The 17,124-nt window shown below is 34.9% G+C and overlaps 1 protein-coding gene across 3 annotated transcripts in view; it reads left to right on the forward strand.

Moving 5' to 3' along the window:
• The window catches only part of LOC126747487 (protein apterous-like), a 63,843-nt gene that overhangs the window by 25,803 nt on the left and 20,916 nt on the right, over positions 1-17,124 (forward strand). For 2 of the 3 annotated variants that reach the window (XM_050456155.1, XM_050456157.1), the window contains exons 2-4: positions 1,554-1,701; positions 1,761-1,917; positions 1,991-2,188. In XM_050456155.1, the coding sequence (XP_050312112.1) occupies positions 1,554-1,701; positions 1,761-1,917; positions 1,991-2,188 (503 nt within the window). The remainder of the gene's footprint in view (positions 1-1,553; positions 1,702-1,760; positions 1,918-1,990; positions 2,189-17,124) is intronic. The other variant, XM_050456156.1, reaches the window with a different exon arrangement.

A 17,124-nucleotide genomic window follows, 5' to 3' on the forward strand; every position in this document is an offset into this window, starting at 1 on the left:
TTTTATTTGGATAATAACTCTTTCGATATGTTACAAACCCCTACTTATTTTCATAGCAACCCCTATATATTTTATTAAAAAAAAACACTAGCAGTATAAGGACTGTGGTAGCGGCGGTCAAATAAGCAGCAATACTGCAAAAAACTGTTGTAGGACCCTCTAGTTACTATTTTACATGCTCCTATTATTTTTTTAAATTTTCGCATTCGTCTTAAGGATGGCGGTCGAATAAGCAGCAACAAGTTAATAGTCAAACCAGGTCCAACTTTATAAATTTCCCTCAAGAAAATTAATAACTTTCAAATGTTAATTTTATCGTCCTTATAGGGACTAAGACCTTCTGAATCCTCTGATGCTATTAAATAAAGCATATCTCTTCTAGAATCCAAGATACAGCACTTTAAACTCAGCTAAAATTAGAGTTAAGATAAGTGAAAATCGCGGTCGAATAAGCAGCTACAAGTTAGTGGTCAAACCAGGTCCAGCTTTGTAATTTTTTTCCAAGCAAACTAATAAATTTAAAATATTCCTTTGAAGGGTTTGTAAGAATTAAGACCATCTGAATCACATGATGCTAATAAAAAAGCCCTAAGTTTTACAGTTTCTAAGATATGACCCATCACACTTGAAAATGCGCATAATTAAGATCAAGAATAATGTTGATAGTTGTCTTCGAGTCGATTAGAAACTGTTCTAGGATCCTCTAGTTATTTTCTTACAAACTCGACTACTCAACTTTAAGTATCTTCTGATTTCGGATTGTGTCCTTACCAAAAACTACAAATTCAATCGATTATCCAACCATACTTCTCAACTTATTGATGAACAAATTATTTTTTAATTAATTCTAAAATATTCTCAAGAACAGAAGGATTCCCAGGAATATTCTCAATTTATCAATCGAGGAACTGATTTTTTTTATTAAATAATTACCTAACCTTCTTAGTTTGACCATAAACCTCTAGTTATTTTAGTACATACCCCTATTTATTTATTTTTTTCTTGGATAATAAATCTTTCAGTATTTTACAAACCCCTACTTATTTTCATAGCGACCCCTATATATTTTATTATAAAAAAACACTAGCAGTATAAGGACTGCGCTAGCGGCGGTCAAATAAGCAGCAATACTGCAAAAAACTGCTGTAGGACCCTCTAGTTACTTTTTTACATGCTCCTATTAATTTTTTTTAATTTTCGCATTCGGCTTAAGGATGGTGGTCGAATAAGCGGCAACAACTTAATCCTCTAGTGATTTTCTTACAAACTCGACTATTCAACTTTAAATATCTTCTGATTTCAGATGTCCATAGCAAAAACTCCAAATTCAATCGCCGTCACGGCAAATAACATAGAGAAACCCGAGCCGATCCTATCTCCCGTAAAATACTTCACGATTCACCCGCCTTTACCGCGAACATCCCACTCGGAATATCCTTATTATCTACCACGATATGATCGCGATTATTATTATTATTATGGCAATTTTCTTAGTTAAATAAAATTGTCCACCCGCGGTACCGAGTTATTTATTATTTTGATCTCCCTTTCAGCAGGCCAATGAGTACCTTGGATCAGCGTACGACCCGTCACGTGACCTCTCCCCGAACCTCCCCTCGTGCGAATCCCCCCGCATCAAAGGGGAACCCCTCACTGCCGCCGAGTTACATGGCCAAGACAACAATAACCTCAGCGAGAAAAGTGAGTTGTCCCTTATCCCTTTTAGGGGGTAAGTTTTACTTTTTTGAGGGTTGTTTCAGTGCATCAGTCTTGCGGGTCGGACACGTGCAGACCCCAACAGGACCCCCGATCGGTGACCCCACCGGAACTGCGCAGGCCCGGATCCTCGTTCGACCATCACATCCCCAAGATCGAACCGGATACGACGCCCTCGAGTCCCCCCACCCCGCCGTCCAGGTAAGTGTTGTTTTTTCTTTGAGGTTTTGCGCAGGAAATGCGCGATTTGACCGCGATTCTCGTTTGGTTTCAGCTGCGTAGAAGAAATCGCGTCGGGATCCACCTGCGCCGGTTGTAGACTTAAAATAACCGACCGGTACTATTTGCAGGCGGTCGAGCGCAGGTGGCACGTGCAGTGTTTACAGTGTTGCCAGTGCAGGAACACTTTGGACGGTGATATTACGTGTTTTAGTAGGGACGGCAACATTTACTGCAAAAAAGACTATTACCGGTAAGTTTTCTCAATGTGTTTATTATCTTTATTTTCCAAACTGACCAATTGCGGGAAAATCAAAATTACTTAATAAATTATTCAAAATAGCCAGGATTGATATTCATTTATTAAATGTAATAAAAGTAACATTGAATTCTGAGTCATTAAATTTTAATAATCTTTATCTTTTTCATATGGAAACTCAATTTCCTCCTTAGTTTTCGCCAGCATCTTTCCTAAAGGTGGTATTACTTTATATTCTGTATTACGCCAAAGTCAGCATCATCAATATTTTCCAGTACTGATAATCTCTTTACGTGTTTTTTCTGGATTCGACAAGGCTCTGTAGGGTCAAACTCGCGGCGATGTTCATTGTTAAACGTTAAAAAAAGCACTGTTGTCAGTCCTATTTTTCTTCGTCAAAGATTCAAAAAGTATGCATAATATAGCTCAAATTGGCAACTCGGTTGAACCCAACTATTGCATTCTTAACATTCTTTTGCCGGCTACAGACTTAATAGATGAATAGTAGAGCAGCTTGTACAGAGACTATGATGCAAATCCTCATTCAGTAGTGGAACCTCATTCTTGTTGACTTCAATGTCAACATTTGCAAAGACCTGTCATTTATGTTTGGACCTACTGTCTAAGTCCAAGAATTTCAAAGAAGTTATTCAATAGTTTACTTTTATCATTTAAAACTTGATTCACGTGGATGTCGGATCCTCAGATCTTTTTTTTGGTAATGTGCCGCCCCGAGGATGTTTGATCGAAAGTAGTAGAAGAGAAACGCGCCTACCGAAAAGCGCTCTTTGAAGAATATATACTCGACTTCCTGAGTGGATGTCAATATTTGATAGGCAAATATGGTAGGCCCGTTCTTAATCCGCGATCCGGTTCGGAGGACCGCGACGTCAGGACGGTTTCTCGGTTAATTTCATGCACTCGGTTATTTTTTTTTTTTTTTTTAGATTTTAAGATGGTGCTTCAAATCAAAACTGAAACAAACTCAAGGACAACCGAGTAGAACGAAGTTTGCTATATACTGAGAAAAATATTTTTTAAATAAGTAATTTTTGGGCTGCATGCAGAGCCACTAATTACATATTATTGTTTTTAGGGTGTACACTGAAAGAAATTTTACTTAAAAAATAAGACTAAAGTTAACTGGACGTATCTCCGACAATTCTCAACGGATTTTGATGCATAAAGCGTAATAAAAAAGGTCCTTCGAACCGGCCCGCGTATAGGCATATTAAAAATTCTCCCGTTTGAAATTCGCGCTGAGACGAGCAATAAGAATGATAAAAAATATTCTTGTGTTCTTGTCCCGAAGTAATTTACAAGGAAAAAAAGGCCCCTGAAAAGCGCAGCGTGAGACACAGAGAAGTTTTCTTAATAAAGTAAGCAAAACAGGCTCGTCGCTCGCAAACTGGTCCATAATTTAAAATCCAGCCAGTCCATGACAAAGTGCGGAATTCGCGAAATACACGATTTGCAGCGTCCTCTGCGGGGAATATTCAAACAATCCGCGACTGCCGACACGGTATCTGTAGAAAATGCGAGGCTACTGTTTAATATGACTGCTGATTAATTGCGCCCGGGCGATTATTAATGTTCGCCCGCTTTCGGTTTTTCTTTTCACTACCGTGCGCCCAGGTATTCGGACTCATTTGACGTAATGATTCGTCGTTCCTGGATTTCTTCTTTATCGTCGGCGTAATCATTGTCATTAGTTTCGGTTATTCGCAGTTCACTTTGGGATGCGGACTGAATTTGTGTGTGCAGGGACGTCCTACGGGAATTTACCCGAAAATCGGCTCGGAGGACCATTTTTTTTTCTTTTTGGAGCCCTAGCAGGCTTTTTCTTATTAAACGTAATCAAGGATTTATATAAATTTAAGGAAACCCAAGAAAATCTAAAGGAACGTCAGTAAATACAATGAACTCCATACATGAACCCAAGTTAACTCTAGAAATTAAAATATATTTAAGAAATACGTAATCAAACTCAAGAAAATTGAAGGAAATCCAAGTGAATCTAATAAAACCGAAAGGAACTCTAAAAAAGTTTAAGGAAACCCAAGAAAAACTATAGTAATATGAGTAAATCTAGTGAACCTCATGCGAAACCTAAGGAAACTCTACAAAGTTTCAAAAATATTTAAGGAAATCTAAGTAATCTAAGAAAACCTAAGCATGTTGAACAAAACAGTGTACAAAACCCAAAGAAATTTATAAAATCCTTAAGATATTTAAGAAAATTCAAGTAAATGTAAGGAGACCCAAGCACCACTAATCAAACATAAGAAATAAGTAATCAAACACAAAAAAATTAAAGGGAATCAAGTAAGTCTAAGAATGCCCAAGGAAAACCCAAAGAACTTCAAGGAAACGTACGAAAATATCAAGAAAATTTAAAGCAATTTCAATAAATACAATGAACCATAAACAAAACCTATGGAAATCCTAGTAAATCCCTAATATATTTAAGGGAATTCAAGTAAATCTAAGGAAATCCAAGCACCACTAATAAAACATAAAAAATATGTAACCAAACTCCAAAAAATTGAAGAAAACCCAACTAAATCTAAGAAACCCGAAGGGAAGTCCAAAGAAGTTAAAGGAAACTAAAGAAACTTAAGTTAATTCAATGAACCCTATACAAAACTCAAGGAAATCTTCAAAAATCTAAAAGATATTCAAGTAAATCTAAGAAAACTCAAGCAGCATTAATGAAACATAAGAAATACGTAATTAAACTAAAAAAATTGAAGGATCTAACCTAAGAGACCCGATAATAAGGAAATCCAAGAAACCCAAAGAAGTTCAACGAAACCTACGAAAAACTGAAGAAAATTTAAGGAAACCTCTAGGAAATCTGAAGAAACTTAAATTAATTCAACGAATCCTATGCAAAATCCAAGGAAAACCTACACAATTCCAAAGATATTTAAGAAAATTTAAGTATATTTAAAGAAACATAAGAAATACGTAATTAAAATAAAAAAAATAAAGGAAATCCAAGTAAGTCTAAGAAAACCCAAGGAAAACTCAAAGGTCTTTAGGGAAACATACAAAAACTCAAGAAAATTCAAGCAAACTGACAAAAATCAAAAGATACCTATGTAAATACAATGAACCTTATAAAAACCCCAAGGAAACCGAACCCTCTATTAATGAAACATAAGAAATACTTAATCAAACCCAAAAATTGAAGAAAATCTAAGTGAATCTAAGGAAACCGTAAAGAAGTTTAAAGAAATCTACGAAAAACTCAAGGAAAGTCTATAGGAACTTAATTAAATCTAATGAATCTTATGCAAAATCCAACGGAACCCTAGAAAATCCCAAATATATTTGAGGAAATTAAACTAAATCTTAAGAAACCCAAGCACCATTAATGAGACATAAGAAATACGTAATTAAACTCAAAAAATTGAAGGATCTAACCTAAGAGACCCGATAATAAGGAAATCCAAGAAGTTCAACGAAACCTACGAAAAACTGAAGAAAATTTAAGGAAACCCCTAGAAAATTAACCCCTGAAGAAACTTAAATTAATTCAACGAATCCTATGCAAAACCCAAGGAAAACCTACACAGTTCCAAAGATATTTAAGGAAATTGAAGTAAATTTAAAGAAACATAAGAAATACGTAATTAAAATAAAAAAATAAAGGAAATCCAAGTAAGTGTAAGAAAACCCAAGGAAAACTCAAATAACTTCAAGGAAACATACAAAAACTCAAGAAAATTCAAGCAAACTGACAAAAATCAAAAGATACTTAAGTGAATACAATGAACCTTATAAAAAACTCAAGGAAACCGACGCGTCACTAATGAAACATGAAGAGAAACTTAATCAAACCCAAAAATTGAAGAAAATCTAAGTGAATCTAAGGAAACCGTAAAGAAGTTTAAAGAAATCTACGAAATTAAACTAAATCTTAAGAAACCCAAGCACCATTAATGAGACATAAGAAATACGTAATTAAACGAAAAAAAAATAAAGCAAACCCAAGTAAATTTAAAAAACCGGAAAGGAAACCTAAAAAAATTCAAGGAAACTCAAGAAGTCTGGAGAAACTTAAGTAAATCTAATGAATCCTAAACAAAAACCAAGGAAGTCCTAGAAAATCTTCAAGATGTTTACGGAAACCCAAAGAACTTAAAGGAACCGTACGCAAAATTCCAGTAAATTGAAGCAAACCGAAAAAAATCAAAAGATACTTGAATAAATACAATAAACTTAAAACCCAAAGAAACCCTTGAAAATTTCAAAACTATTTAAGGTAAATTCAGGTAAATGTAAGGAAATCGAAGCACCACTAATGAAACGTATGAAATACGTAATCGAGCTCAAAAAAATACAGCAAATCCAAGTACCTACAAAAACTGGAAGAAAAATCCAAAGAAGTTCAAGGAAACCTAAGAAGAACTAAAGCAAATTTAAGCAAACCCAAGAAAATCTATAGAAACTTAGTTAAAACCAATGAACCATATACAAGATCCAGTGGAACCGTAGAAAATCCCAAATATATTTAAGTAAATTCAATAAACCCTATGCAAAACCCAAGAAAACCCTAAAAAATCCCAATGATATAAGGAAATTGAAGTAAATTTAAAGAAACCCGGGCACCACTAATGAAACATAAGAACTACTTAATCAAACTCAAAAAAAAAAAGTTGACCGTTGACACTAAGTCGTAATCCCAGACACTGAACGATCATGCTATCTTCTTCTTTGCGTTTAGTGGGTTCACGTATGTTTTTTCTCAATTTACAGTGACCCAGCTTTTACTAATGTCTATTTTCTACTTGGAAATAAAATCCTTTGGTAGTGTATTAGTTTGGTTATGTTTGGTATCATTGTTAGCGATTAATAGGGATTATCTCCTGAATTTTAACCTGCAGGTTCGATTATCTTTTTCTAAAGGACTATGATTAGTAAGACACCTTTCGTAAAAGCCGGAAGTCGGCCATATTGTGAGGTAACACGTAGTTTCCTTTCGTCGTTGTTTGAGGCGTTGTGTCTACCATGTGTACACTATCTAATGCAAAAAATTTAAGGAAGCTCAAGAAAATCTAAAGGAACTTTAATAAATCCAATGAAATTTATACTTAACTCAAGACATCCAAGGAAGTCCAAGCAACCCTAAAGAAAGGTAAGAAAAACTCAAGTAAAGTAAGGGAAATTCAACTTTAATTTAATTTAATTAATAAATATGTCAACAAAGTGCGCCAACAGTTAAAAAACTTAGAAGTTCTCCTGGTTTTCCTTTACGTAACCTCAAAATCCGCTTCGAAGAACCAAATTTTTGATCCCTTTGAAGGCACTTTGTCCTCGTTTTCTTTCAATTCTTTTTTCACATAAATTACGTTATCGAAATCGGCCATTTTAAGAGGCGTCCCGAAATCGAAATGTCCGCCAGTCAAGTCAGGTGCGCGCCGATAAATCAGTAGTAAAATCGGGACTGTCAGCCGGCCATTTCGTGCATACAATGCCGCATTGTCTAAAAGTCCATAAGCGGGGCCATATAAAACTATGGGACAGTTGAATGCATATACATATGTATGCGGATGGGAAGCAAACCACTCACTACCTCTCTTTGGACTCCTCGGATATTATACATTCAAAATGGTGCATGCGTTTCTGAACAATGGGATGCGGTTTTACAACTCCGAGGTCCAGATGATGATGACACAATAAGAGAAATACATGCCATTGGTCAATTATTAGGGGAAGAAACGATTATAGTGTATTTCTTAATTAAAAGAAACGGCCCAAGCATCAATGGACCATCAGAGGTTGAATACACCTTAAGACCCATGGCCCGGCTGGTCCTTGACCCAAAGGACCGGTTCTAATGACACCCATATAACGATAATTTAAAGCCGCTTTTGGGTAAAAATGGGTCAGCCAACAACGTGGCCGATAAAACGGAATTATTCCCACATTAATTGTCTCTTTTTTTTTAATCGAAACAAAAGTCGTTCGGTAGCGAAGAAAAAAACAGACGGATAATATAACGACCTTCGTAGGTCCGTTCGAGTAATTTTAATTGAATTAATATTTTAATATTTTATGAGTTTTGCTACGTTTCACGTCAGTTATAAATCACCGGTAATTGTTGTTATTTAACATTTCACATGAGCGCTAGATTTTTGGAAAATATTAATGATTTATGAGGGACTGGTTGGGAATTTTTTATCTCTCATATATTAAAAGAACGTACACCTGAAAAAAACCTTGTTAAAAAAATAGGCTCAAGGAAATCTAATAATTTCATGAGTTTTCTTGGGTAAATAAAATAGTTCTAAAGGTAATAAAATGCCTTCTTGGTCTGCTTTATAGATTGGAATTTCCCCAGATGGCATGCTCATGTAAAATGAAATTATTGATCTATGCAAAAGAGAAAAAAACCGCCCTGATCTGGAAATGTCAATTGCATATCGGTTATTATTTATTCCCTAAAGCCGTTAGTTGGTTTACATAAATGTCACTCTTCAGCTGCCCACTGGGGAGTAAAATGCATGATTTACAGCCGTTGGTATGCAAATTCGGTGCAGTTACATGTGGTAAAATTGTTTTTGCAGAGTTTATTAATAAAGGCCGGTGAGGTCGAAAAAAACCGATGCGGGACTTAATAATAGAAATAGTTTCTCTCGCGATGGACACAATCGACTCGAACAAAATAAGATAAAAATCTTCCGGTTTTACGACCCTTGAAGGAGGCTCCCAAAAATAATTCAGGCGATTTTACGATCGCGACAACTTATTATGACTCAATAAATATCTTGAAAATGTAAATAAATGGGAATTTTAATTTCGTCGCTCGGACGGTTTTATGTGCGCTCCTTGTCCACACATTGGGGGCCCAGGTAGTGTCTCCGAATCGTAAAAACTCTTTTTGGAAACAAGAGAGAAGAAAAAAAAGATGAATGAATTCCTCAAGATCGCTTACATTTCTTGCATGTTAAATTTATTCATTTTATGTATTAATCTTGATAAGGCCCGGTACGTATGTAAGTGTGTGTGTGTGTAAGAAGCTCTTTGTTACCATTCGCGATCGTTATCTGGTAGTTTCGGTCTACAATAGCCCAAAATAAAACAACTCATGGCGCAATTTAATGTTTATTTATAAGTTATTAAATTACCCATAGAAATGCCTGGTTAACCAATTTATTTTTGGATGTTGTAGGGCAAAACACTCGGATGCATGTTCGGCCAACTCGACCTAAGTCGCAGAATTGTTTCTTAAAGCATGAAATTTAATAAGGGGCCTTTAAAATGGTTTTTTAATGAAACTAGCTTAGCGAGAGTTTCTAAACTTGCTCAAGGTTCCCCTTCGAGGAACTTTAAGAGTTTTCAAAATATTTTTGACTAGTTTTTGAAATATGGCCAAGTTTGATGTACATTTTTGGTTGAACTGCAACTAAAGTTTTTCATTAATTTTTTCCCAATGGCATCCATAAGGGATTTATCGTAAATATTATTTAATAAAAAAAAAGTACACCATTGCATTTTTTTAAAATAGTGATTGAGTGTAAAGACTAGCTATGTAAATCCCTTCTCAATTTTTTAAAATGCCGAAATTTCTCCCTTGTGTAAACAGAATCTAAAAAAGAAGAAAGTATAAAGTTGACACTTTTTTTAGAAATTGCAACATGACAAAATTTAACTCTCCAAGATAGAACAACTAATATACTTTCATGACCACACCTTAATAATTTTAATTATTATTACTATTTTAGTGAGTCATATACTATTATCAGTAATTATAAATAAATATACCCATCGATTTATATTAGATAGACAAACCATTGAAATAATTTGAACCATTTAATTTTTATTTCACTTCCATCACTTCGCCTTCTTTACATTATAGACGAAACTTCAAACCCTTTAATTACGATTAAAGGGTATACCTACTATGTAGTAGCACACTTCCAATATGTTCTTTCTATATAGGAGCTGTATTTGCGATTCTAGCAGGATTCGCACAATGATATTCACAGGACTTTCATTGAATAATAAATTCCTAAAAGTAAACAGTACATTTTTCCCCCAACATTTTCTAGGTTTAAGAGGCATACCTCGACGATACTCCAAGACTATCCAAATGCATACTATATATGAAATATAATTTCCTCAATTGGGAGATTAAATTGCTTAATTAGAATTTTATACTTTATTTCATATTTTACGTATATTATTAATAAATATACCTTGACCACATACGGCTGATAAATATGCCAATAGTTTTAATTTAGAAACTGTGTTTTTCTACCCAGATAATGAATAGTTGTCTAGAACCAAAAATAACTGATTTTTTTTCAAAACTTTATGAATTAAAAAAAATTGAATTTCCACTTATTTGCCATTAAAAATGGCACAACTACTGCAATTTTATAGCGATACGACTTGCTTTTGAAAAATAAAATAAGGTTCACGTTTATACTTGAAAACTTTTAGGTTATGTGAGAAAACTCAAAGATTTTTTTATCACCTATAATTTTCTTTAGAAATTATTTACTGTAAAAAGCTCGTTTTTTATTAACCCTACCCTTACCCCCCCCAGCCACCCCACACAACTTACCAGTAAGAAATTATTTTCAAAAATCATTGTTTTCGAAAATAATACGCATGAATAACAGCTGGTTTCGTCGTTATGATCTAATCTAATAACACAGTTTGTTTATTTAAATTTGATATAATTATATTTGTATATTAATGAATATTTAATACAAAAACAGTGCTATTCGATTGGATAATGTGGACAAAAACGGTGATTTTTCAAAAAGAATTCCTTACTGGGCAAACGTTTGGGGTGGGTGGGGGGGTAACGGTTGTGTTGATAAAAAACAATGTTTTTGCAGAAAATATATATTCATTATTTAATGAATATATATTTTCTTTTCTGTGACATGCTCATGAAACCGAAGATCCGAGTCAATAACAAGTCCCAATGATTTGGACGTGTTAGTTAATGGAATGGTGACGTTGTTAATTTGTATATTAAGCTCGTTGCTAACTCTCAATCTATTATTTTTATGTCCTCCGAATACAGTAACGGATGATTTTGAAGGGTTTATCTTTAGATCGTGACACGTTGAGATTTCTATTATACTTTTTAAATCCAAATTTATATTTCTATTGGCAATTTCTGTATTATTTGGGTGAAAGTGAAGATAGAGTTGGGTGTCGTCCGCATACAAATGGTAGCTACAAAATTTTAAATGGTCTTTAAATCGACATGTATAAATTGTGTACAACAATGGCCCCAGGATACTTCCCTGAGGAACACCTACTGATAAAGGTGCTGAGTTAGATTTTATACCATTCAAAACGATCTGCTGGCTGCGATTACCCAAAAATTATTTAAAAAATGTTATTGCATCTCTTGAAAATCCTATATAACTTAAAATTGCTAATAAAATCCTATGATTAATTAAGTCGAATGCCTTTGTGTAGTCAAGTAAAATTAAAGTAGTAAACTCCCCTTGATCCCACGCTCGGAAAATGTCATCTGTTACGTCAGCCATAGCCGTAGCACAGCTATATCCTTGACGAAACCCTGATTGTTTGAGAGGGAAAATTTCATGACTTTTTCGCAAATTTCGAGCAACTTTTTCGAGAATTTTGGAAAGAACGGGACTGGGCCTACTGGAATACCTTACTGGGCAAATGTTTGGGGTGGGTGGGGGGTTTAGGGGTGTGTTGATAAAAAACATGTTTTTGCAGAAAATATATATTCATTATTTAATTTAATAACACTGTTTATTTAAATTTGATATAATTTTATATATAAATATTTAGTGTAAAAACAGCGCTATTAGATTGGGTAATATAGACGATAAACAGTGATTTTTCAGAAGAATTTCATCAAATATTTGAGGTATAATAATCGAGTTTAAAAACTAAATGTGTAAATTCCGTGTCAATTTTTTTTTGAAAAATAAAATAGGGTTTTTTAATTTTTTACTTGAAAACTTTTAGGTTATGTGAGAAAACTATACAAAAACTATAGATTTTTTTATCACCTATAATTTTCTTAAAAAGCATTTTTTTTTCAGAAATTATTTACTGCAAAAAAACTCGTTTTTTATCAACCCTACCCTTAAACCCCCCACCCACCCCACACAACTTACCAGTAAAAATTTTTTTTCAAAAATCATTGTTTTCGAAAATAATACGCATAAATAACAGCTGGTTTCCTCGTTATTATCTAATCTAATAACACAGTTTGTTTATTTAAATTTGATATAATTATATATATGTATATTAATTATTATTTAATATAAAACAGTGCTATTAGATTGGATATTATGGACGAAAAACGGTGATTTTTCAAAAGAATTTCATCAAATATTTGAGGTATAGTAATCGAGCTTAAAAACTAAATGTGTAAATCCCGTATGAATTTTTTAAAATGTAACACAATTGATTATGATGGGTTTGCATTAATTTTGAACTTGTTGGGTTTCCTTGGATATACCCTTGATCTCTTCCTTCTGGGTTCTCTTTGAATTTCCTTGAGTTTGCTTGTGGTGCCTCAGCTTAATTTTCCTTTTACTAGACATCTTTCTTCTATTTGTCCTTTACTAATAAAGAGCATTTTAAACGCTTGCGGACGACTTCTTCGTCTGATTCCCGCAAGTCCAAACCTCTTCTGCTAGGTCTGTGGAACACTCCTCCAGCAACAAAGTCCGCATAATCCGTTGATGTTTAGTTTTAAATCTCAATCAGACGGACTTAACGCGTAAAAACACGAGTCCGCGCCAAAGAGTCGTAACTTATAAAGTAAAGACCCGACCGAGACCGGTACTTTATTTCAGCAGTTCGTATGTTAATCCGGTTACTCGATACGCCATCTGTATGCTAAATCATTGTTTTTTTTTCTTCTCCCCGTTCTTATTTTACGTAATGGATCAAACAATTTAGTAAAACTAATAAACAAACAAACAAAAGACATAATATGTCAAGCAGCGAAATGGTGGCATCGGCATGACATCGTTGCCATGTCGAGTGTCCAACGGCGGTAATAAAGATGGAGAGATATCGCCAGTGTAAACTGATACGGAACAAATTTGTAGGAGCAGTGCTGCCAACATGGCCCCGCTATCTGATGAGATATAAAACTTTATTACACATGCAAATTACCGAGAATGGTGGAATTCATTCATCATTTTGTGTAGTAGCGATAAAGTCGTATGGCGAGTGGGCGTCTTATGGCAGCACGTCCCATCAAGGTCCTTTAACTTTAAGGAGATTCTCTGAATACTCTTTGAGGGAGAATACTCCTTTTTGCCCTAATGACAATGGCGTGACTGAAATATCAGGAAAAAGCAACTTTTTTAGCGACAAGTGTCGTAAACGCAACCAACGGACCGAAATTTCAGTGCATGTCGGGCCCATACAACGATTATAATTGCTAAGCGCAAATTGCATCGCAATATTATTATGGGAAATCTTAATCTGGCATGCGATCGATGACGGTCCCTCCATTATCTAACACGCGATACCCTCCTGGGGATCTTCTGTACTATACAAGGTGTCTCCTTGTATAGGACACAGGAACGATTAAAAAAAGACGTTTGTAGAGCCCTTGACTCATCTAACATAACTCGCAACAAAAAGTGGTTAACACTGTGAGAAAACGCTTATCTCTTGATAAGATCGTGAAAGCGAGAGAGAGAAAGAGGGAAACAGACTGAAAAATATCTGAGGGGCACCCAGCCAGACGGCGATGGCAATAAAAATACCAGCGGATTGACGAAGAAGAAGTCGAGGAAACTAACGTGCCAATCACGACATGCGAAATCCCCCGGTGGCACAGGAAACGCTTAATGGGTCTTTAGCTTTTTACGTTTACCAACCTAACGAAAAACTAGTGAAAGTGCATCAGTTTGCTCAATGCTCTTCTGCGTAGAACTTCTTTGGCGCAGAACGCTGCCTCGCCAACATCTATGACGTGCAATAACGTTTGCGCGGACCATTAAATTAACCTGTGATTTACCTTCGGGGTTTGATGGGGTAATTAAAATTTTCCCATCGCGGTCGTAAAAAATCGCGACATTTTAATTCGATCCCGGCAACATAGATGGCGAGTAATTTTTCGCATGCCTCGTCGATTTACGAGCAACCGAGGAGGAACATTTAACTGGCATATAAAGTCCGCCGAAGATATGCTTTTACAACACATGGGAACGAAATGATTTAGATATCAGCACCTGCGGCCCCCCATAAAATTCCCCCATAAAACGGGACATTGTTATTGTTGTTGCTGTTTTGGTATTTTGTTGTTTGTATATTTAGAGTTGGCGATCACACCGAATGGGTTCTCGAAAATCATTAGCTGTGTACCCACATCTCTCGATGAATGGTCACGATCGCCTCATTTAACCGCCGGCCAAGAGATTTATCTATATGGGGATGAATCGCTTACGTATGAGAGCCATTAAACCACAAAACACAAAAATATAGGGAAGTGGTGGCTCTTCTGACAAATCTGGTAGCGCCCTCTCTGTTGTTTGACTAACTTGACGGTTTGACGCACCTAATTGCACCAATCAAAGTGGTAGAAAGGCGTGGCCAAATTAATGCGGGAAAATTCAAATTTCATTTAATAAGAAATCTCATGATTTTATTATTTATATCTGGAGAGAACGTCTAATCAAAAATTAGACGATTTTTGATAAGGTGTTGTTAGCATCAGATAATCTTTATTTTACATATCTAAATGTATTGCAAAAATCAGTGTAATACATAACATCAGTTTCAAAACGGAAAAATAATTTTTTAGCTAATTCATTAATGCTGTCCTCTATTAATTGAAATCTTGCATCATTGTCAAGGGACTTTAAAGAGGCAACTTCAGCTCTCTCATTATTTAGAAGTATCTTATGACAGTAGATTCATTTACATTATACAAAATCTCCTGTTCATATTTTAAGCTATTTTTGGAAAGACCAGTCTAAGCTAGAACACCCTGTTTTTTTCTAGGAGAAAACAATACTTATCAGAATAGTCTGTAACTAATTTTGAACAAATAGATAGGAGGTTAATAAAGTAAACTCACGAGTAATCTCTACAGTCATTAATAGTCAGGAGTTTCAGTTCCATAATCTGTAGATGTTTTCTTTGGAGCTACAGAAGTGTCAGTCTTAACTTCAAGAGATTTATTAGAGAATAGTTGTTTCGGTTCTATGAGGGAATAAGAAAATGGGAGGCCAGAAATTGTTGGCCAGTTGTAATATTTATTTATGGTGATCAAGTTAAAAATAATAAAACTTCTTGATCGAATTTGATTTAATTAAAGACTAAAAATTGACAAAACAAAATCGTAACAAGAATAAATAAATCAAATCCCATTTTCTTACCGGAAACCTGGAATCGCTGCAAATCAATTACAAGACATTACTTCTAATATTAAAAGAGACAATTGTTATTAAAAAAAAAGGTAATTAATTGAAAATAGCACCCTTAAAACAAACCCAATCCACAAAAAACAAATATAGAGAAATGCAGATTGCCTTGTTAACGGTATTTTGGCCCTCTGCTGAAGGTGCAATAATTCGAACTAATTTTAACATTAAAGAGCAATAACTCTATTGGCAGCCCGTGTAACCAATCAGATTTGAAAGAAAGCGTCGTCAAATCTGGCTCCAAATTTAAATTCAATATTAAACGCGGGAAATGCGAATTTCTAAGAGTGGCCCAACTTGAGAAATACTCCACTTGATTAAAACAGATTGTCATCAATATTTCCTTTTAATATTTTTTAGGTTACAAAAAATATAAAAAGACCATATAACCAAGAAAAACATCGGCTGACTGAAATTTAATGTAGTTTCCTAAATTCTCAAATCTGTATAGAATATAACTTAGAATATCCTTAAAACAAACCCAAGCCACGTACATAGAAAGAAAAACTCAAATGACAAATAATGTACCATCAATCAATTCCAACAACATCATTTCTGTCAATTTTGCCAAACAAGATGTCCGACATACGATTCCGATCTCCACAATACAAACTTCATGCATGTGCATTAAACTAGCGGTGAGATGTACTGTGTTAACTCCGCCCTTTGGCGCAGAACGGTGCGCCCTCAACATCTCACCGCTCCAGACATGAAGTGCTTGCCAAATTTGGGGATTTTCCGATAATGATGATTAAGTAGAAGAAAATAACAAATTGCCGAGCGCATTTCGCGCGAGCCGCTTCTTGAAACGATTAGAGACAAATTTCGGGTAGTAAATCAAATTTCCTTCTATTTTTATACGCCGTAACGGCTATTTACTGCACCAGTTCAATGTAAATCACTTTTAAGATGACTTAGTAGTCTTCTAAATGAGATTTTTGGGTATTTTTAGCTAATGACTGCCACACTGGCCTTTTGTATCTATACGGCGCGACGAACCGGTTTCGGAAATTATTTAAAATCTCTGTGTCTACTTATAATAACAATTAATAAATCAGTTAAGAAACCGTCGGTTTTATCGGTTTATGGGCCATTTGAAATTCGGTAGGTTAATTTTTTTAATAGAATCGATAGTGGCACTTATAACAGGCGATTTGTACCACTGCGAGAGGCGAATTAGGCGCCTTTTAAATGCAAACTGACGCACTTAAGATAACTGAAAATTGTGGGAACAGTTTTCTATAACAGGATTTACATTAAACGTCTTAAATATACTAATGAGCCTCCACTTTGAAAAATATTCGACGTTTCGAATCAGTCCCTCCTCAGCAAAGTAAATCCAAAAGAACCCATTCATTTATTCAGCGGTTAAGTGGTCGGCGAGTGTGTAAAACATCAAACGATTCCGGTTGCCCATAGTTGGCGCACCGTTTACGATTATGCATTTAACGAGAAAATCGCCTTTTCGCGCATCTTAAACTAAGAATACCGAAGACGGACGGTAAATAACAATTATTCAACTTA

The sequence above is a fragment of the Anthonomus grandis genome, chromosome 19, assembly GCF_022605725.1.
Source record: "Anthonomus grandis grandis chromosome 19, icAntGran1.3, whole genome shotgun sequence".
NCBI lineage: Eukaryota > Metazoa > Arthropoda > Insecta > Coleoptera > Curculionidae > Anthonomus > Anthonomus grandis.